The sequence below is a fragment of the Hermetia illucens genome, chromosome 3 (assembly GCF_905115235.1).
Source record: "Hermetia illucens chromosome 3, iHerIll2.2.curated.20191125, whole genome shotgun sequence".
Taxonomy (NCBI): domain Eukaryota; kingdom Metazoa; phylum Arthropoda; class Insecta; order Diptera; family Stratiomyidae; genus Hermetia; species Hermetia illucens.
In genome coordinates, this window is record NC_051851.1 from 27606286 (window position 1) to 27629677 (window position 23392).

At 39.6% G+C, this 23392-nt stretch overlaps 2 protein-coding genes across 6 annotated transcripts; both read right to left on the bottom strand.

The window, feature by feature from the left end:
- Positions 1-9970: 9970 nt before the first annotated feature.
- On the bottom strand, positions 9971-19897 carry LOC119652588 (phosphoglycerate mutase 2-like). 5 transcript variants are annotated; one of them, XM_038056813.1, is made up of 5 exons: positions 19773-19897; positions 11143-11287; positions 10835-11070; positions 10509-10770; positions 9971-10331 (listed from the first exon to the last, which is right to left on the bottom strand). In XM_038056813.1, the coding sequence occupies exons 2-5, from the start codon at positions 11240-11242 to the stop codon at positions 10168-10170; spliced, it is 762 nt and encodes a 253-aa protein (XP_037912741.1). In that variant the 5' UTR covers positions 11243-11287; positions 19773-19897; the 3' UTR covers positions 9971-10167. The 5 variants fall into 5 exon arrangements, with proteins under 5 accessions (XP_037912741.1, XP_037912738.1, XP_037912740.1 ...); XM_038056810.1 differs by lacking the exon at positions 19773-19897 and adding an exon at positions 19264-19684; XM_038056812.1 differs by lacking the exon at positions 19773-19897 and adding an exon at positions 11393-11528.
- Positions 19898-19937: 40 nt separating this feature from the next.
- LOC119652590 lies at positions 19938-20428 on the bottom strand. The gene is made up of 2 exons (XM_038056814.1): positions 20219-20428; positions 19938-20097 (listed from the first exon to the last, which is right to left on the bottom strand). The coding sequence occupies exons 1-2, from the start codon at positions 20321-20323 to the stop codon at positions 20002-20004; spliced, it is 201 nt and encodes a 66-aa protein (XP_037912742.1). The 5' UTR covers positions 20324-20428; the 3' UTR covers positions 19938-20001.
- Between the last annotated feature and the right edge of the window lie 2964 nt (positions 20429-23392).

The following is a 23392-nucleotide window of genomic DNA, read 5'->3' on the forward strand; positions in this document are numbered from 1 at the left end:
TCGTGCAACCGTGTTGCTGAGACAGCGGGTGTTATCTAGATGAGAGTGCGAGCAGATGTATATCGTGCAAGATGAAATTGTCATGATTGACTGTTGCAAGGGAGAAATAAAGTGCGGCTGTGCTAAGATGTCACTTGTTTAGTGGACTCTAAGGAGAGCGTTGCCATTTATATTATGAAAAATGAAAATCTCGCAACGGGCGCTCGTTTAGTCCGAAACAATGATATTCTTGTATTAAATTTAAGTTAAATTTTTTATACGTTTAATTTAAATTTTAGAGTAAGAAATGACATTTACCCGGAACTGGGATAAATGTAATATTGTGCAATTAGCCGTCCTTTATATAATTGGAAAATGTTGCGTTTATCCGTGAAGACGTGATTTTAAAAAAATCGCTCATGAATTAATGAATTTCTTTTATTAGACAAGGAAAGCGAAATATAAAATTCAGATTATACACAGTATAATCTACCTCAACAAAGTGCTTTATAGGGAAGGGCTGATTCATCCGCGGTGTACATATAACTACTTTCGTATGTATTCTCAGCTTAACAAGATTAACAAACATTCATCAACCAACTATTACCAGCTTGGCATCTAGCTTTAGCTACTTCACGGACCGTTTTATGATGAGAAACATTTTCACGGATTTCAACGTTAAACATTTGAGTGAATTTAATGACATGCTCTTTGAACATCGGGCCTTTAAAAACACTAATCACAAGGATGCGATTGTTTGCCAACACGTTAATACGTAGATTTGAATAAGTAATTGGGCTTCAAAATTATCGAATTATCGAAACAGGGCAGAAATTAGAAAATTAACAAAAAATCAGTAAATAAATAAACAAGGCGGGAAACGGGAAGCTTGACGCTTCAGGTATAAAAGGTTTTGTGTTTTCCTATGTGAGGAGCATAACGTAGTTCTCCATTGGCTTATAGCATTGACCCGAGATATTGAAATCGCTGTTCTGGGCAGGTTACTGCCATTGCCAGAACTGCCAAAGGAGAACTGCGTAATGAAATTGTTTCACGCATTAACGCAACTTGGATGAAGTGGCTTTCCCTAACTGGTGTTCTTTGTGATCGACGTATCAGCGCACGTACCAAATCTAAAATTTACTGCAATGTCGTCCGTCTGCCGCTCTCTATAGTTCTGAGTGTTGGCGTCTTGCGGTAATGGGGACGAAGATGCTGCATTGCACTGGTGGCGTGACATGTTTTGATCACGTCTGAAATGAAAATATCTGCGATCGATATGGGCTTGCATCGATTGTGGAAAAACTCATCTCATTCACACTAACGAGAATTCAATAACCAGTATTGGTCAGAACATCGAAATTAATGGTAAGCAACCAAAAAGCCGGCCAAAACAATGGTAGCTTGATACACTGGATGGGGATTTAAAGGTCTCGCGATTACATCCTGATCAGACATTTGATAAAATAAAATGACGAAACCGATCACCACGAGCCGACCCCGCTTGTGAACTGAAGGCTGAAGAAAAAGAAAAAGATGTGAAGAGCGACGAGTGCACGACAGCTCCGTGTCACATAGCTAAAAATTCCATTGCCCTCTATTTTCTAGAAAGCGATTTAAATAAATCATTTGATGAAAAGCCCTGTATTAATAATATTCAACCTCATACGCTTCACACTCTAAGTTTAATATTATTAGCAAATGCGAAGAATTTAACCAACATTAAATATAAACAAGTCGGAATACCGGAAGCTCGCGCTTCGGGTATAAAGGTTTTGTGTTCATCTTATGTAAGAGACGCACATTTCTCTGTCCGTATATAGCTACAAATCCAACATAATCCTTCATATTTTTCCAAACTACGAGACATACGTACATATTAGAGCCATAGATATCACGCTCACCCTAAACAAACAAACTGCCTATTACCTGCTGTACACATATATGCACGTATCTAAATTTATCGTACCCATAATTCCGATTTACGTCTTATATCTATCTGAATTAGGCACTACCCGCAAAGTTCATTAGCACGCATATATTATATACCTACATACACACATGTCTGGTTGACAAATAACTAAAAAACTAAAACAAAATAATTGTCTGCCACCCAATTCATAAGAATTCATTTCGTTGTGGTATTGACGAATTGATATGTGATGATGACGTCATGCGGGTTGTAGAGTGCACGAAATTCACAAAAAATTGTAAAGTTTCACCCCCAATAACTTTGTTAATAATTGTTGGATTTTCTTCAAACTTGACCAAACTGTGCATAATATTCTTCATTACACTCATGCCAAATTTTGTATTTCTGGGATGAACATAAGGGGGGGTGCCGGGTAAATTTCTAAAATGTGGAAATATACTATTATTAACTTTATTTGTGCAGATATCGGAACCGGATATATTTTGAGGCCTAGATTTCGTAGAGATGCACCACTGTGATTTTTTTCAGATTTTTCGGTTGAATAGGTTCTGAGAACGAGACCTGTTACACTTTTTGGGGGTCATATTTTGAGCGCTCACTCCTCCATGTTTCACCCAATATCAAATATTGCATCAGTTTCAAAAAGTACTAATTGAGACCTTTCATTTGATACCCCACATGGCTACATTCTGTGAAAAAAAAATTTGCACCCTCCATTCACATGTATGGGGAGCCCCCTCTTAAGCTTAACACAAGATGGCGCCACTTACTGCATGTAAAGGGATCACCAGATTACATACTCTCACCAATTTTCGTGACAATCGGTCCAGCCGTTTCCGAATAAATTGGGTGTGACAGACAGACAGACAGACAGACAGACAGACAGACAGACAGACAGACAGACGGACAGACGGACAGACAGACACCGTCACCATTCTAATAAGGTTTTGTTTCACACAAAACCTTAAAAAGGGCTAGGGAGAATTAGATTCTTCTTGAATGGAATTTTAATATTTCACTCGAATGTCAATTATTCTCGTTAATTATGACGTCAGCATCTTATTTGTATGGCTTAAGATGCTGTTAATTAGCACGAAATTGATAAGTTTGAACTTCTATAACTTTCACACTAATAGTTGGATTTTCATGGAACTTGGCATGTGTATGCACGAGACTGTCCTCTATGTCGGTACACCTAGGATGAACTTAAGAGGAGTTTTTTAGTCAATTTCTAATAGTTGATAATATACTATTAGTAAATTTATTTGAGCAGATACCGGAATGGGACATCTCTCGAAGATTAGATTTCACCTAAGTGTTTTACACAAAATCTTGAAAAGGGCTGCAATGCGACTTTAATATATCACGCGAATGTCAATTATTCCGATAAATTATGACGTCAGCATCTTATTTGCATGGCTTTGGAAGCAGTAAATTCGCGCGAAATTGCTTAGTTTGAACTGCTATAACTTTGGCGTTATTTGCCAGATTTCCACGAAATTTAGCACATATATACGAAATACTGTCTTCTATGTGGGTACAAAATTCGGAAATCCTAGGATGAATTTAATGGGGGTTTTTTAGAAAATTTCTAAAAAGTAGTAATTAGCGCAAGCAAATACAAATCGAGCCCTTTCATTTGATTTCCTACACAACTATATCCGGTGAAAAAAAATGTTTGAATCCCCCCTTTGCATGTATGGGGAGCCCCTTTAAACTCCACCTAAATTTATGTCACTCGCTGTATGCGTGGGATTTCATAGTTCCCATCCGTCCACCAAATTTCGTTCGAATCGGTTTAGCCGTTTTTGATAAAAATGCGTGTGACAGACATTGAATCGATTTTAATAAGGTTTTGTTTTACACAAAACCTTAAAAAGGTGTGCGTTGCATGATTCTGCTATCATTTGCTTAATGAAATAACTTGAATTTGCATTTAACCGTATGTAAAAACATGGCATGCCCCTAATTCGCCTAAAATTTCTTTTGCACTTAAAAGTAGTTTTCATTTATACATGTTACAATTGTCAACGAATTTCTAGAACAAATTTGAAGGAAGAGGCATGCGATTCAAAGAATGCGGGCATTTAAAGAGAATTTACGTTTATGCGTATTTACTTACCTACTTATTTACTAAATAAAACAAAAGTCCGGTGGACTGAAAGAATCACTTTTTCAGAAAAATTCAAAAATTTTATTATTCAGCCTAGACCGCATCAAAAGCAAACGACTTTTTTCCAGCGTTCCTCGAGTTTAGCAAAATAAGCTCCTGTTTCCTATTTAATCTCTTCATTCCAGTAAAATTTCCTGCCTTTCCTCAAGTTCAGAAATAAATGGTAATCGCTCGGTATAAAATCAGGATATGACGAATGAGGAAGAATTTCGTACATCAATTTATTCAATTTTGTCATAGCTTTGTCAGATGTGTGTACTGGTGCATTATCGTGGTGATTCCGAACTTGTTTTTCTTCGGAGACAGTAGTTTTTTGTTGATTTTATCATTTAATCACACCAATAATGTAACGTAATACTGTTCGGTATTTGTTTTACTTTGTTTAGGAGAAGCTACCAACAAGGTTAGAGGTACATCCCAAACACTGGCCAACACCTTTGAGACATACTGATCTACTTTATACCAATGAAAGCGGTCACGGCCAAATTAAAAATAAAAGGTCAGGGTCAGGGAATAAGACAATTTTTTGATGCTCTGCGTATTTACCTTATGACGGAAATGAAATTCTTACTGTAACATTCATAAGAGCTATCCAATATGCCCAAAATCAAGGCATTGTTCTAGCATCAAAACCCAGGGGTCAAGACTGTTAGTATATCTAGAAGAAAATGATCTGGAAATCCTTGAATGAGAAGTTATCGACACCACCGTGGCATTCTCTGACTTTGCAAATCCTATCGGGAGTGGTGGAATGCATGAAATTAAATCCAATCGATCCATTTCCAAATACACGGGAGATAAATTAGGTGATGTACAAACTGCTGCCAAATTACAATCCTCCAGGACTGATAGAAGTTCTGCTAATTATTATTAGACTACCAGAAGTGAGGCTTAATTCTAACCCTTAGCCATATGTGTCACAATTTCGCCTAAATACTTTAGGCTCGAGAAACCTTTCATGTGGCGCAAGATACCAGCATACCTCGTTTAGCCCTTGGTTGAAATTACTATCACGTTGATTGCTTGATTGGGTGTAGCGCCTCAGCCACACCTACGCACCATCTTACACCGTCCTCCGAAATGTCCTTTAACTCCCCCATGGCTTCCCGAAATGCCCGCAGTTCTATTCTGTGTGACAAGTGTTCTTGAGGCGACACCCTCGTGGGCCAACTTTCCACAGTAAGGCGCAGCCAGTAATAGAACTGTCGCCCCTCTTTAATGAATGATTTGGGATTTTAACTCGTCACACTGTTAATAGGTGTTTTTGGTTTTGTTTGAAACACCTCTCTTGCGTAGAGCACTCCAGATACACTTACTGTTCACGCTGCCGAAAGCCTTCTCGAAATCGATGGAGAGCAGATGAAGCGAAAATCTAAGCCTAAGATGTTGATGTGATCAATGCAAGAGGATCCGGAACGGAAACCAGCCTACTCTCTGTCGATTAAGCTTTCAAGGTGCTCTTTGATGCGTTCCAGGCCTGTTTTAGCTATTATTTTTGCAATGACAGGGAGCACGCAGATACCTCTCCAATTGTAGCACTCAAGACGGTTGCCCTTATTTAGAATCTCTGGAAAAGGTCTCGGCTTCCCAAGAGTTCCGTACGTAAACTGCAGGTGCAATTATGAATAACTCTGCGGAGAGACCGCCAGCGGCTTTATTCCATTTGAGTGCATTGACGGCCGAGAGAATTTCTCTCCTGTTGCAGTTTCATGTGTTCCTCAGAACTGCAGCAGTATCATTTTTTTTCGGTGATATTCACTTTCACAATGAACTGTAGAGGGAAAAACTAACCATGTAAAAACATTTTCTATAAAAACTAAAAGTGAAACTTCTACAATTTCCTGTGTCAAACCCGTACATGCTGCAAACGAATGACTTCACTTTTGAAGAAGAGTCGCCGCTATCGACTGATATATCTCCTAAGCTATTGAATGTCCTCTTGAATTACTCTTTTTGGTATCTTGAGGGAACCCTACCTGCCTTTCCGAAATGGATGATTTTAAACACAATCGATTAAGTCTTGATAGTAATTCTTTGTATAGCTTCAAACCTAGATGTTCATGAAGCTTATTTACACATATAATATGCCAAATATTGGATGGTCCACATTTATTATAGATATTTTGTACAAATTACCTTACATCAATTTTATTTGAAACTGAGGAAGCCTAGAGTCGACCATCCACTTAGTAGCGGACCGGACTAATTGCAGAGAGACACTGTTCTGGTTCATGGATTCTTTCTTTTTGATGAGCTAACACGCAAAGTTAAAACAAGTCGGGAAACCGGAAGCTGGACGCTTCAGGTACGAAAGGTTTTGTGTATTTCTTAGTACGTAGCACGTAATATATCCATATATTATGTGAGAGTTTCCACTTTCGGGTGATATACTATTATTAACTTTATTTAAACAGATATCGGCATGGAAGGTATTTCGGAGCCTAGGCACTATATAGTGGCAGCCTCCTGATTTTTTTCAGATTTTTCGGTTCGGTAGTTTCTGAGAATGGCCCCCTTAAAGAAGTGATCACTTTCAACCCCCCGCGCTCCCCACCCTTCCAACGAATGTCAAAACTAAGATCGACTTTGAATAGTACTAATCGAGACCTTTAATTTGATACCCCACTATATTTGATGAAAAAAAATTTTACAACCCCTTTTGCATGTATGGGGACCCCCCTTTAAATTCGACATAAGAGGATGTAATTCACTGTATGCGTGAGCGTTCACAGTTCCCACCCAAATTTGGTGTCAATCGCTATAACCGTCTCCGAGAAAAATACGTGTGACGGACAGACAGACAGACAGACAGTAAACCGATTTTAATAATAAACCTTAAAAAACAGACAACGACAGCAGCGTCTGATGAGTTGCCTTCACCTTGGACGAGATGGTAGTCATATGTATTTTTTGGACGTTGGTGGTTAACCCAAAAAGAGCAGGCCATGGACCAGAAAAGCTGTTATTGGTTGTGATTTTCGACCCTAGATAGAAAAAGAGTTTGGAAGTTGTAACTAGCTATTTTTATTATTCGGAGTTAACCAGTACACCGTAATGTTGTTAATGCTTTTGTTTTTGGTGCTGATGTTGCCACCATATATTTCGTCTTACCCTCATTAATGTGCAACCCAGGATTTCGCGCCTCCTGCTCGAGATGGATGAACGCAATTTGTATATTTCGGGTTGTTCATTCCACTACATTGATATTATCGACATAGGCCAATAGTTGGGGGACTTGGGGAGGATGTACCTCTCGCATTTGCCTCAAAGTCATAGAACACTTTTTTCGAGGACAAATCGAAAAGGATGCAAAATAGAATATCTCGTTGTTAAAAGGTGAAAGGCCGGAAGGGTAATAATGCTGCTTTTTATCTGGCCTCGTACATTGGTCAAGGTCAGCCTAGTCATTTCGATTAACTTTGTAGGAATAACAAAATTCTTTTATGGCCGTGTATAGTTTTACCGTGCCTATGCTATCATACGTGGCCTTGAAGTCGATGAAAAGATGATACTACTGGTGGTCGTGTTCTATATAGAAGAGTTGTTTATTGGTCTTCAGGGCATATGGGACCTAGCAATAAAGTGGAGCATATTTTATGGATGGTACTCAGCAACGTGATATCTTTATAAATTCCAGCATTAATCATCGTATCTCCTTTTTTGGTATAGGACAAATAATGTCTCGTTGCCAATCATCAGGCATTGACCTGCTGTCCCATACATTGATCTGAGTTGATAAATTGCTTAGTGTAGTTGGTCGCCTCCATATTTGACCAATTCGACTGTAGTTTCATCAACTCTTAGTAATTTACGATTCTTGAACAGGTAGACCGTCTCTTCCATGCTTAGTGGTAGCAGTATCTGTTAGTCGTCTTCATTTGGGGGGACCTCCATCTCGCTGGTATTCTGGTTGTTGAGCAGTTCATGAAAATACTTAACCCGTTGCTTCAATATTCCCATAAGCCCGGGAATCGGATTTCACTCTCACAGGATAACAATCAAGATATTTATGGCTTCATCATGGTGACTTTTTGGTAAAAGTTCCGAGGTTGCTCCCTGTACTTCTGGAGTTCACAGACCTTTTGGTTTTTCTAGACTTCCGTTTTCTGTCGCGTATCGGCGTTTCTTGAGATTATTGAATTTCCTAGTGTACGACATTACAATCAGGATCGAACCAGCCGTTCTAACTTTTTTTTACGACTAAAGCCAACAATGTTTAAGGCTGTATCAATGATAACGTTCTTCAGATATTTGTGAAACTCATTTGTCGATGCTTTATCTCCGGAACATATGATAACTGAACTGCCGTTATTTAGGATCGAAGTAGGATTAATTGAGCCCGGAGCACCCCGCCATCAAGATTCGAGTCCATGTTGACCCCCCCCCCCCCCATATCCTCTGAAATGTTATCAACGCATTCAGGTTGCGACGTTCAGTTAAAATGTAGTCAATACGGTCAAAAGTTCCGAAAAACCAGTTCGGTCTGTATCGAGCCAAATTTATTTGTGGCTCTCTTTCCGCACCTGAAATCGTTGTCATTGATCATTTTATACAAGCCAAGTGTGATTTTGATATTACACCTGGGGCAAGCTTGCAGAGTTCATTTCACTGCCTAGTAGAAGGTATCCTTCTCCGACTCTTCAGTGTCCTATTTACAAACGTGAACGTTATTGAAGTTTATGTTTCGAAATTTTCTTTGCATATGTTTTCAATTTCGATACCAGTCGAATTCACTTTTGCCTGTCTAGGAAACCTACTCCGAACACATGGTTGACTGGATAACCGTTATAACCTATGGTATAGTTGCTCTTTTCCTGAAAACCTCTTGGTCCATCGCTCTGCCCATTGCATCTCTTGCAACATAGTGGCATCTGGCATCGGCTTGGTTTGGACTTGTACATGGAGCATACTTCCCATAAGAAAATGAGCAAATGGTTTTTTCTCTCTCTTTACCGAGCCCGCCATTTAGTAGTCAAATCGGTCCAAGGCCCCTTCCGTAACAGGTAGTTTTTCCGGGGAGGATTGTTTGCTCTACCCAACCCCAAACATGGAGGACCAGTGGCACAGGTTGCCTCGTTGTTAAGAACGGAAGACTCGTCTTCATCCTTTTCCGTCTCCAGTGTTCCGTTAAGAAACAACTTCTAGCGATCATCATGTGGAGCTAGAGATAGGATGTGATCGCAAAACTGTTGGTGTTGGTTGAGTAATTTTAGGCACGCATGTTGGTAGACATTTGAAGTTCTTAGTGGTTTTTATGTTCAAAAATAATGAATTAGCACCTCATGGTCATGATTTTGTGTATTTACTCTTCGAATAACTTTCCAAAAATAGACGACAAAGCTACTCCTTAGTTTTCAGTGAAAATGATGACTGACTAAACTAACATGTGCTCATAAAGTAAACGCAGCGAACGTGAACACATCGTCTTTCTAATATTGAAACATGAGTCAAATTAATGAAACAGCGACTATTTGAATCAATTATACACGCTTTTCTTTCGTATCTTTTATCACCAGATTCCCTTATTGTCGCATTACAATATAAATCGCTGGAACTGAGCTCTTTTAAACAACGCGAACATACAGATTAGTTATATAATTTCGCATCAAGTTCTTTTTATATATAAATTAAAACTTCAGCTGTTTAACAAATACAAACAATTAGTTCTGCTTTCAGTTTTCCATAACCTGTGACGAATCTAGATGTTTTGACTGATGTAAGCAGCGTTGTTATCTAAAATGCATTTGGACAGAACATAAGAGTCGCCTCCCGTGAAGATTTCATGGAAATTGATAATGAATCATATTTACTACTCGTAAAATAGTAGGTCCGAGCATATTCAATGGGGTGTTTGTTCCTTTGAATATTGTTACAATGACGACAAAATTATTCAAATCTAGTTTTATTCGAAATTTATTCCTAGAGCCTTATAAATATACAATCGTTAGAAGCGGGTCTCTCGTATGAGTATAAAAGTCATAGTTTAAACAATGCAACAAAAAAATCATAACAATTAAATAAAACAATCATTTTCTTCCAATTGAACTATTTCTTACGCCATGGTAAAAAAAATATTCAAAAATTATTTGCCTATAGAACGTGTCTTCTCCATTGCCCTTAAAACAGTCTCTTCGTCGGCTAAGAATCGAATATTTCCAATAACCGACATTGTCTCCATATCAAAATCATAGGTGAATGGAATGCTGTTCGGTACATCAAATTTCATTATTTGTTCTTTTGATAACCCTGCAAATACGAGAAACAAAAAGCTATTATTCATTTTGAGTCCAAAAGTATATTTCGGGATTTCCCCAATATCTAGAAATTTTCAGGCTAACAACGAAGATAGCGCATAACTAGACTCTTAAGCGATGCCAAAGTCTAACAAAATTCTCACAAGGTGCAATACGTGCTAAAACTTACCCTCAATATGTTTGATAATCCCACGCAAACTTGTTCCATGTGCAACGATCAGAATTCGCTTCCCACTCTTTATAAGAGGCACAATTTCCGATGTCCAGAACGGGATAACACGCTCAATTGTCGAAGCAAGAGTCTCCGAATCAGGAAATAACTCTGGAGGGACGTCTCGAAATCTTGGGTTTGTGCGTATACTCTCATAATGCGGATTCTCGGAAGTGATTGGTGGTGGAGGGACATCGTAACTACGTCTCCAAGTTTGCACCTTAGTTGAGGTATTACATCACTGAGCAGGATATATCACATTTCATAACAAAAAGATTCAATACCTGCTCCTCACCATATTCATCAGCCATTTGTCTTTTGTTGAAGCCCGTCAAGGCCCCATAATGCCTTTCATTTAACCGCCACGAAGAGTGAATCGGGATATTTACACTATTCATAGTTTCTAAAATCAGTTGCAGTGATGTATTCGCCCGACACAATGCCGACGTAAAGGCGATATCAAATTGAGCGTTTTCCTTAACAAGCGCCGCAGCAGATACTTCTCTTGCATCTTGTTCACCTGCAAACAATCGTAACGTAATTTATTAACTTCTGGGCACTTAGGACATTCAATAATTTCCCTTCAACTCACCTTTCTCGCTCAAGCGAGCGTCGTACCATCCACAAAATAAATTCTGTTTGTTCCATTCGCTTTCACCGTGTCGAACGAATGTTACTCTACACGACGGCATCTTGAAGTGCACCCAAGAAAATAATATTCTCCTTGCTTTCTTTCTCTAAAATTCAAAATAAAAATAGATTCAAATGAAATTTGCTCGTTGCTTATATTCAACTGATTAGCCGGTGGTGTCTTCCGTGTGGACTGACCGGCTAGCACCTACGGATAATGGGGAGTACGTTTCGCGTGATCGTAATCTTTAATAATAATGTTTAATCGCCCGATTGATAACTTCGTGAATTCAAGACCGCAAAAATAATTGTCGCTTGTGTACGATTTGAAATGCTTTGATGTTTTTATTTACATCATTTTTTTTTCTTCAAAATACTTGATCAAGCATCAAACAAAATATATATGTAGTAAGCATTTACACACGTTCGAACAGATATAAAATTTTATTTCGCATTCAAAACTAATTTAGGCAAGCTGGTCGTACCATTAAATACAAAAGCTTATGCTGATATATACATACGACGAATATGTTAGACGCAAGTACTTTAATCGAACTTAAAAATATACTTGCTCACATATGCTTATATCATAATTACAATCACGTTATTCGATTATTCCGTGTGTTTCAGTCTCTGGAATGCACAAACGACCACTTTTCAGTGGCTTATAGTATATGAATCACTCTGCACTGACAACCTTGGGGCACCCCTCAGAATCTGGACAATAAAGAGTCGCCTAAGTTATATCTCACCCGAGAGTCGCTATCAGAAACAACTTCAGCTGCAAGATTGCAGCCGGAGGCATTCCGGAAATATGCTGAAAACAATCGGGGTCTACATATACCATTCGAGGCGTGCCTAAAAAAGGAATATTCCCTGCCCAATAAGCCACCTGGACATCCAACACCATTTCGTCCGAACTGTCTGCTGGATGCAATGGAGAAGATAATGGAGAGAGTCATGTACAACAGACTGTTAGCTATCGTCGGAAACGGTAATGGCCTGTTGCAGCGCCAGTATAGCTTTCTACGCGCCCACTCTAGAGTGAATGTAATAAATATGATAGTGAGCTTGGCAAAAGACGTCCTGAGTTCTGGTGGTTGCTATGCCTTGTGGAAATGGATGTCACAAACGCATTCAATACCCTCAACCGGAGCCAAATTAAAACCGCATTAACTTACATAGGTGTTCCTGGATATTTGGTGAGTCTAGTCAAGAATTACCCCTCAAAAATAACTTTCTGGACGCTGTGGTACCAAAGCACTCGGTACTGGGCCATTTGCTATGGAATGTCATATATAATGAAATGTTTGTGCTTGTCGTCCCAGTGGAGGCTAGGTTTGCAGGCTTTGCCCAAGACCTGGCTGTAGTTGTTGCAATAAAACGCCTAAAGGATGTGGAAGTCTACGCGATGGCGACGATGAAAGTGGTAAGAACCTGATTGGAAAACCCGGGTTGACTTTGGCGGATGAGAGACCGAAAGCTGTCTTAATAATGAACCATAGAAAGAAAAATATCATGAAATTGAAAATCCGTGGACATATGGTCGTCTCTTAGCCTAAAGCTATCAAGTACCAGAGGGTGAAAATTGACCTCAAATTGAGCTTTAGGGAGGAGAAATAATTAGATGGCTTTTGCTTTTTCGATGGTATTCTTTATTACAAGAGCACAATGCTGGTCACATTGGTGTACTTCTGCATGATTTGAACCAGACTGTGTGAGAGTCCCAGGAAATCAAAGAAAGCCGTGAGGGATTTAGGTACAATATCTGTAGCTCACAATGCTATGGAAACTACAACCACCCGCATGGGACACCAAATTTCTTTGATTTCCCGAACCAGTGGCTCATAGCACAAATTCTGCTCCACGAATTTCCGTTCAATGTTGCTATTATAGGGGATAGCAACATCAATAATATACGAGGAGCCACTCGTCTTATCGATTAACAGCACGTCAGGCTTGCTGTGTGGTATGTACCGATCAATCAGAACTTGATCAGCCCATGCTTGTATGCAAGATTTTGATGAATCACCTTACATACAGCATTCTGCCTATTCGTGTATTGCACCAATCTCATTACAGTGCAGCCAGAAATGAGATGGTCCAACGCCTCTAACACTGAACCACACATTCTGCACTGCTCGTTCTCCATTCGCTCTTTCATGATGAGCTTTTTATAAACTCAGGTGGTGACCAAGTCGTCCTGATTGGCACATATGAATCCCTCCGTCTCAATAAAGTGCTCCCCAACACAAAGCCATTTATTCGATGCAAATCAACAAATGGTTGGCAAAGAAAATTCATGTGTTTAGCATGCATTGCATTCGACTTCCATTCATCGATCCGCTCTTGCCCGCCCTTAACCCACTCAGAGGATTGAAAGATTGATCCTTCAAATTAAGTGAAGTCAACCCATGCATGCAAGAGACGCGCCAGCTCTTTGCTGTAAATTAAGTGCGTAGCAAGCCGACTTGGTGGTGAAGTTGTGCCGCCACCTCAACCACGCCCCTACCTCCGATGACACTCGCAAAAGTTAAGCTTAGACTACCACAATTGTGTCCGGATAGCTGGGTGGTTAGGCTGCCGTACGGAAGGTCGCGGTTCAAATCTCACTGGTGGCAATGGAATTTGTATCGTGATTTAACGTCGGATACCCAGCTAATCGTAATCAAGGTGGTCGGCATTGCGCTCACCTGCGATTATTATCCCAATTCGACTCATTCCCAACTGAGTCCACTGGTATCCGACATCCAATCACGATGCAAATCCCTCTGCCACCAGTGACTTCTGAACCTTCATGTTTTGAAGGATCCTCAGATAATATCGTACCGTTGAAAGTAACTATGATCTTAAACAACGTTTGAAAATACTTGTACAATTCCTAAGTGGCTTTTATAAAGCAAATCAACGAAGATTCTATTAATCTGGCATATAAAACTCCGATGCCGTGTAAAATGCGAAAAGTACATTTCACTGTACGCAATGTACATATGATTTCGTCGTGGATAACTGGATAAATTACGATAGACGATTTATACACGATAAGGAAAAATTTGAGAGACAAGAAGAAAAATTCAATCATGTCTTCAAACGGCTATATTCCGTTTTACTTGGATGAAACTACCATTCAGAGCAACAATACAGTATCTTTTGAATTTCTTAGAAGAACTGCGCTTCATAATAACAATTCAATCAAATTACTAGGACATATTATAGTAAAATAACAAAAGGTAAACTAGTGAACAAATGGAGAAGAAGCCAGGACGAATGCAAAGCAATTTCCACTTCGATTGGAGGAAGATATGAACAACGAACGAAAATAAATAGTTTCACATTTCAAGTTTTTTATTTTAGTATAAAAGTTCAAAGCAATGGGGCTAAAACTATCGAATTGAATCAATAATCGAGTATCCAAACAATTGACGCAGGATCGGCAATATTCTTTTCTTCTTGGTGCTGGTCTTGTCGACTGTTTTCGTTTTGTTAAGACTGTCTCGATGATAAGGGGCTGAATGTATAGGGTCACGTTTCTGCTTAACTGCAATGCGTATTTCTGCAATTCAGTGCAACCTGTACCGTCAATTTCATTACTTTATTTGGGTATTTGGGATAGCTCTATCCTGTTAGTTGTCGACCAACCCGGATGGTCTCGAGCCGACCCCACATTTGATTGATGTTTTTTTGTTGATCTCTCTGGCATAGTCTATCGAATAATCAAATAATCGCACGTCATGATCACATTCGAAATGAAGACTTCCGCTAACGATATGAGGTTGCACCGATTGTGGCAGAATTGTGAGAGAAGCGTCTACGATAGTATGGTCGAAGTTGATAGAAAACGACCGAAACAACGATAGATGGTGATGAAAGATTCGCGACTCCATTCAGATCAGACCTTTGACCATGCAAAATGACGCAACCGATCATTACGAGTCGATCTTACTTCTGACAAAAGTCGAAGAAGTCGAAGGCTACAGTGACTGCAGATATCTTACCAAACACTGCAGCTTTGATCGTACACATTTTCTTCACTTTAAGAAACTCAAAACCTTTTATATCTGAAGCGTTCAGCTTCCGGTTTCCCCGCTTGTTTATATATAAAAAATTTTAAGTTTTTGGCATTCAGTTTTTTGTTCTGAGAAAAGTTCGCTTTTTGGGTTTAATTTGGGGTAGTCTATGTCTGTTGGTAAACCAATAAGGAGCTTAAAACTTGCGACATACATGCAACCGCCAAGCATAGTGGCGAAAATAGGGTAACTTCGGGCTCAAAACTGACTACATGAAAAGGAAGTATACTACAGGGTGCGGCAGCATAACTTCTTTTTTTCAAAACTCAATAAAAACTATTGTATGCATCGGAAAATATTTATTTATTTTTTATAATGTAGGTACATATCTAAAGTTTTTATTTACATTGTTTTGAAGATCAAATCTGTTAGGTGACGTCCCCCATTCTCCATACATTGCGTAAACCGATTTCTGGCGTTTGTCATGACTCTTGTTAGCATAGCAGGTGTTATGTTGGCAATTTCTTCTTGAATGTTGGTATTCAGATCTTGTAGGGTTCTTGGACGGTTCACATAAACACGGGATTTCAAAAAACCCCATAGAAAAAAACTACAAGGGGACAGATCGGGAGAGCGTGCCGGCCATTCCAAATCGCCTCTAATTGAGATAAGGCGCTCTGGAAAGTGTTCCCTCAAAACAGCCATCGATGCTCTTGAAGTGTGTGCTGTTGCATCGTCTTGTTGGAACCAAGTGTCCCCCAAATCCAAATTTTCTAGCCGTGGGAAAAAAAAATTCCGTAGCATGTTTACATACCGGTCCGAATTCACTGTCAATGTAACCTCATTTTCCTCAAAAAACCAGGGACCAATAATTCCAGCTGAGGAAATTGCACACCACACTGTGACTTTGGGTGAATGCAAAGGCTTTCGATGCAATTCTCGAGGGTTGGTGTCAGCCCAGTAGCGCATGTTTTGTTTGTTAACCGACCCACACAAATGAAAATGGGCTTCATCGCTAAAAAAAACAATAGCACCCTCGGGAACGACATCAAGAAGAAGCTCACACGCGTTCATCCGAGAATTGAAGTCACGTTCTGAAAGTTCCTGCACTATCGCCATCTTATAGGGATGAAAATGAAGATCATCACGAAGAATTCTTCTCACAGAACGATCGGATAGTCCAAGGGCAGATGCGTGCTTGCGCGCAGAACGCCGTGGCGATCGCAACATTGACGCTCTCACTGCTTCAATGTTCTCAGGTGATCTAACGGGCCGAGCGACTCCAGTTCTTCCATTTGTCGCACTTGCAGTTTGTCTGAATGTAGTGACCCATGTAACAATTAATTTGCGGTCTGGGACGGGAGCCAACGGGGCTAAATTAAAGCGATTCCCAAATGCACGCTGTGTTGCAATAACCGAACATCCGCTTGAAAAGTAAACCTTAACGGCAAAGGCACGCTCCTCACTATTCCAACGCATGATGGCGACTGAACCGTGTCGGGACAAAACTTTACAATATCCCCTCTTGAACGAGACCACTAACGCTCCGCTAGGACATAAACTAACTGAGTGGCGCGCATTTTAAAAAAGGAAGTTATGCTGCCGCACCTTGTATAATGTGGTGTGCCTTAATTTCTCACAAAACGTCACCCTAGGCATAGAAAAATCACTTGTCTGCAGACTTCCTTCCTTTCTCCTACTTTTCCTTTGATTTGAATTTAAGTACGCTCAAAGGTACGATTTAGTACCTTTTTGTGCTTCTGACACTGTTCACGATATCGTTGAAATAATTATATTATTATAACTCGCTGCGCAGTTATTTATGAAGAAACACCGTGAGAACGTGACCTTATCTATATTGTCTTTCTAGATCCAGAAAAGGAATTTTATTGCACACTATACAATCTGATCTGGTATGCACTACAACACCTAGTGCCAGAGGAGCTCGTGCGTTGGGTTAAATTGCTTTACCGCGATCGGAAGAATAAAGTATAGCAGGTATAATGAAGCCGGTCCTTATCGTTGTTGATGTGCATCAAGGAAGCGTCCTCTTACCACTCCTCTTGGTTCATGTCATAAACACTGTTACGCGGGACACCCATAGTCCAGCGCCCTGCATAGTGTTCTGCGCAGTTGATGTTTTCCTAGTGTTTAAAAATGGAGCTGATTTCCAGCAACTTGTCCAAAATCGAATGATCGCCTGAATCTGAATAAAATGGTTTTTGACACCTACTCAACGAAACAAGCACTATGATTGTAATTGATAATAACCTGCCCAAATCTAAATGATTTTAGGGCCTTGGATTGATGCTCTCAGCATATAGTGAATGGCGCCATTAAAAGGCACGCACTCGACGGAGGATGTTGGGAAGAAGCATTTTCAGTAGTTGAGGTGAAGACGATATTTTCGAAGTTTCCAGTAGAAAATAGAACATGACTCTAAATTGTCCCAGGAAGATCGTTGCTATTCAACATCACCATATCGCTGGGATGTTTATTAGTCCGTAAACTGAGCGTGTCAATTTCGCCATAGCCTGCGTGAAGATGTTCATGAATCGATCTGATCCCTGGTCTATTATGAGGTAAATATACGTGTCCGCGATACTTAGTTGATAGAAAATATTTATCCCTTTGAGTGGATGTCGTCGATGAATGTAAAAGACTTACATTTGTCTGTGATACTCAGCTTATCGTTTATTTTTACGATGGTATCATGTCGGTCCGACAATCTTTTTGTCAATTTTCTTACCGTATATATCTCTAGTCTTCAAAGAAATGTATATGTGCCATTAATGAATGGAATTCAAAGTCTGTAAAGTAATATCAAAGCGAACGTGTATCCTTTGCAAAGTGACTATCAAGTGGCAAACCAATTGTCTACGACATACCAACATAATTGTTCCTCTGCAGGAAGCGCACCTCTGTATAACTTCAAAAAGCGATAGTTTTACCTTCTCCAGATGTTGCATGGGACATAGTGTTTCCTGTTCACTCTATAGTATAGAATAGAGCGTCCACACAGTCTCCTTGTTGTTATTGTTTTTTTCTCCATTCTTCAATGATCCTGAACTTCAGTTTCTTTATCATCACACTTAATGTTATGCAGCAGCGAGACAAACACAGAACGAACACAGACATTTCTTACAACTGGGATTCGAAAGCAGAGCTACGAAATTGAGAAGCTGACGCTCTATCCCCACAACCATCGCTCATGAAAGACGAAGTTCAAATGTATATTTTCAGTGACGCCGCGGAAGCCCTCAGCATTGCTTTCCTCTCGGACAACCACTTTGAGTTCAACAATTAAACGCTGATTGCTTGAGAGTAGACATTCTTTAAAATATATTCTATATTATCCCTGAATAGGGCACAAGGAGAAAATTTTGCTCAAGGAATTTCTGCCCCACTGGCTCCATAATAGGGTCATAGCGAAGCAAAAGCGCGTTTTGTTCGTTATCGAATAAACTATGTGTAAAGCTAACACCAACATAAAGCAATGCTCTGTATGCGGTGAGATACCTGTGGACATATTCAAAACTCATCTGGATTAGGAATATTTGATACACAGCCCAGACCTATCTCGAAATTTGTTTTTTTAATCGCGGTACCCGAGTGGTATCGCCGTGGAATCATTAAACTTATAAAGCTATGGAAGCAGCAATAGAATATGGCGAATACTTTGATTAGCAATTATACTCGTTCTTTTGCTTAGTCAAATTTCAGAAACTTAGTTACAAACCTAATATGCCACATTACGTCCCGAAGGCAACAGTTTAATTTTTTCCTCTTATTCAGTTTAATAGTTTACGGTACTGAAGTCCATCTGCAATGTCTTTTAACAACGAGACTATTTTCTTTTATAAGCGGAGATACGGAGCAAGGCAGATGCTGGTGAAAAGGATAACAAAGACAATGATTTATTTACTATTTACATCTCTGCCTTCTAGACTATGATTATGATAAGATACTTTGTAAATTAAGCAGGGATTGTGGAGCAGGACAGACGATGATCCCCAAGTCTAATTCCCGGTTTTGTTTAATAAAGTTTCTTCCAGATTTGGCCCAAATCTACTCACCTTATCGTTCCTCTCATCTAACAACACGAGAAAGATGTGATGATTAGCTTACACGGGGAAGAAGTGCACGAACCCTAGTAACACGCTGGCAAACATCAACAATTGCACAGAGATCACTTGTATCGCTTTTCGGTCAGACCATTCAAAATTGGTTTAAAGAAAATCAGTTCATTCCATACCGTTAACCTTTAGAATTGCGATAAGATAAAAAGTGCATGCATCGTTTCAACTTTCGATGGTACACTTTGGGGGTATTATATTTCAGAAAACTTAAATATATTTGGAACACATCCCACTAAAGAGAGGACACGACCTTTTGTCCAGCGTTATTCAGCCTTCGGTGACAGAAAATGGGTCATGCGCTCGGTCCGCCAAAGACTGAACGGTTATTTTGACATGAAAACTACAGCGAGCACTACACATCACACATCTCCAGCCCCCTTGGCCGTGCACACTTTGCTTAGCGGGCTAGACATCCGCCGCTGAATAACGGCAGCCTTCTGTCTCACCTATTGGAACAGCATCCATGAATAACTTTATGGTAATGTTTTCTCGCCACCTGAAGAGCGAAACGACTGATTAAAGAATGTCAAAAACGCGTTCCCAGTCCGACAGCCATGACCAGCAGTCAATCACAAATGACGCATGAATGAAATATGCACAACACCAATCAATTTACAATTTAAAGGACAAATTTATTCACTCGTTTCTACATTACATTCGCATTCTTAATGGAATTTACTTTGGTGCTTTGTATTCTTTAAGGTGACCTAGGACCCAGACCGGGATGACGAAGAACGAAGCAATCATTATGGACCCGAGAATAGCCTTTTCCTGAAATGCGGGAAAATAGATTAAGTCAACTTAAAACTTGTAATTACTTTTTTCGTGTCATAGAATAAAATCCATAATGCCCAATCCCATCTTTACGTAATCAACACCACTCAGAACTTACCGCTTTCGATACGTGCTGGGTTGGGGGTCCAGAAACAACAGATTGGTTGCGTCGCTGGAGGACGTTGCGGAGAGCAGGCAAAAGCAGGCGGTTGTTTGAAATCATTTTCTCGGGAACTTATGTTAATTCTTTACAGAAATGCGAACTTTTTCTCAGCCTCGAGTGACAGCGCCGATTGAAAACCCACGAGAGTGTAAGTAGTGTGACCAGCGACCAAATGTGTGCCAAGTTTAAAGTTGGCCGGCATTTGATCCAGCTTCGTAGAATCATTGAACGAACTTCAATACAAGAAGTGAATTTGAATTGCTATCCTAACTATAATTTGATTTAATTATGAGGATAAACCAACATTTTCTCTGCCCAGGTTTTTCATCACTAGAAATACTCATCCGTATAGGCCACTATTCCTACTTAATTATTTAAGAAATTACATCCAATGCTTTGTATAATAGTGGAGTGTATCCCTCAGAACACCAACGCACTCTCGACTTCCTCATATTTTCCTATTCTGGTTATCAGCGTTCGTTTCATTATCTCAGGATGAAATCCATTGAATTCCTGTTCTAGGACGGATCCAAAACTTATCGTTGATGGACATCATATGACGCTTTATCATATCTGATTGGCGGTCTATGGTTTTTACGCAGTTCACCAAGGATTCTCTCAAAATTTTCTTTTAATCTTAACTTCTTAGCGGTTTCATCTTTTATACTTTTTAAAAAGGAAAATTGAAAAATACGTTTTAATATTAAGCTAAATAGCTTATTTATTTAATTTCCGTACTCCAGAAGCAACATTTCGTACTTCTCATTTATTCATCTGCCATTTTATTGTTGTGTTAGAAATCAAAACGACTAATTTTTCCAAAAATGCAAAGAACACATTTGTTTTCATTGTTCGGTCACCGTTTTCCAAATGATAGTTATGACATGCGGTTTCCATCTCAGAAAAACGGTTTGAGGCAATGTACTTAGTACTATCCTCAGAAAATGAAAACGAAATGTTGAGATCAAGGAAAGAGAATAATAAAGTACTGTTAAAGTTACTGCATCATTTTATCTGATTTCTCTTGGGGACTGTAGTTGGACAGGCGGACCAAGATAACAAATTTAATGTTATTAGAAAAAAAAATCATACCTCTTAGCCATATCAAGCATTAGGAAGATAGTAGTTTGGTTGACGCTACAATGGGCATGGATGGCGCCAAGAGGTAAGTAAACAAGTCCGTCTTGTCCACATACTAAATATTGATACCCTCATTGAAAATACGAAGGAACTTTGAACCTTTTGAAAAGACAATTAAATTTTTTATAGTAAAATACATATCGACTATATTTAAAACCGACTTTGACTAAGATGCATAACTCGGTGAGAGAGCAAACAGATGCCATCAACGTAGTCAAGGTATCTTAGAAATAATGTCCATTGAAACCTCCGTGCCCCGAATAAGGCATAATAAGGAACCTCACAGAACACACAAAATGTAAACTTGTCGAACTTCGCTTTAGAACTCAAATTACTTACAAATTTCACATTTTCGCATTTGATATTTTTTGTTATCATATATAGCTCTTCTAATAACTACAGTAGAATTCCAATTATTCGGATGGTAAAGGGCCTAACGATTTGGTGTGAAATATGTATCGGGATTACCAGTTATGCCTCTGGGGACCTAACTACTGACCTAGGAAACTACAATCTTGAGACCGTTGAAAATTTCTCCTACCCAGGGTCGAAAAGCACCACCGACAACAGCTATGAAGATGAAGTCTGCGCACGGTTGTTGGTTGCCAACAGAGCCTATTCCAGCTTACAGAAACTATGTTGGGAGAAAAAAGGCACAAACGAAATGCCTCACCGTAAGGTCAAAGCTCTTACTGTACAAGACAATGATCTTGCCAGTTCTCATGTATTCCTTGAAGACCTAAGTTCTTAGCAGGAAAAATTACGAACTTTTGGCCGCGTTCGAGAGAATAATCCTCTGAAGAATTGTTGGTCCCCTTCATGAGGATGAGCGATCAAACAACCTCTATAACGATGAAATCTATAGCGATACCACGACCGTCTGGTTATGGATAAAATCCGGCTTAACAGGTTGCGGTAGGCGGATCACCTAATCCGTATGGATGAGGATGATCCTGCCCAGAAAGTCTATAAAGGCAATATCTATGGTAGAAAAAGAAGACGTGGCAGACCCTGCCTGCGATGCTGTAAGTCAGGATGCCAGACAGTTTTTAGGGATATCGAATTGGTGGACTTCGGCGGAAAACCGGAATGTCTGGAGTTCCTTACTAAGCCAGGCCTAGACCGGATACCGGTTGTTACGTCGTTGATGATGATGATGATGACTCTGGGAAGCGAACAATTTGTACGAATTAGCCGGAAATACTAATAATCGATGTACGATTTGTCGGGATTCCACTATACTAATTTTTCCGGAATGCCTCTCCGGCGAAGAAAATCCAGATACACTCTCTGTTGACGCTGACGAAAGCCTTCTTGAAATCGATGGAGAGCAGGTGTTGCAAAATAATTTTAGTTATTATCTTTTAAGAGCAAGAAGCACGCAAGCATCTAACGCATTTGGTTACCTTTTACGACCAGGAAAGGATACTTTGAATGAATTCGAGACGCGCCAACTATCGGGAGAGTCACTACCGCACCGACTTGGTAGTAAATACTCCCTGAAGCGCTTAGGTGTTACACCGTAATTCAGAATATAGTAATCCACATCCTTCTTTTTGGTCAAAATGCACTAGTTCTTTAAAAACGTTAACTAATACTTTTGCCCATGGCAGAGGCCATCCATCGGACGCTACCATTTCGCTGCCCTCATGATGTGATACATTTGATTTTTCAGAAAGGTTGGAAATCAAGCTAAGCCTTTCAGAACCGAAATAGAACTCAAAATAACATAATATTCGCTTTATCTATTTTTATTTATTTTTCACCCAACTCCCACAACAAATTAACGTCATTTGCGACCAACTTCAAATGATAACCTCAAAAAACATTTGCTGAAACAACAACGACCAGTCAAGCAAAAAAACAAGAAATAATTTGCGTACGTATGTGCAAGTTGTCAGTGCTCAGCTGTCGCGAAAATCGTCGTTCGCCTTTATCATTTGCGTGATATTTTCTGTTTTGTTCAATATTTCTAATTTAATTGTACGC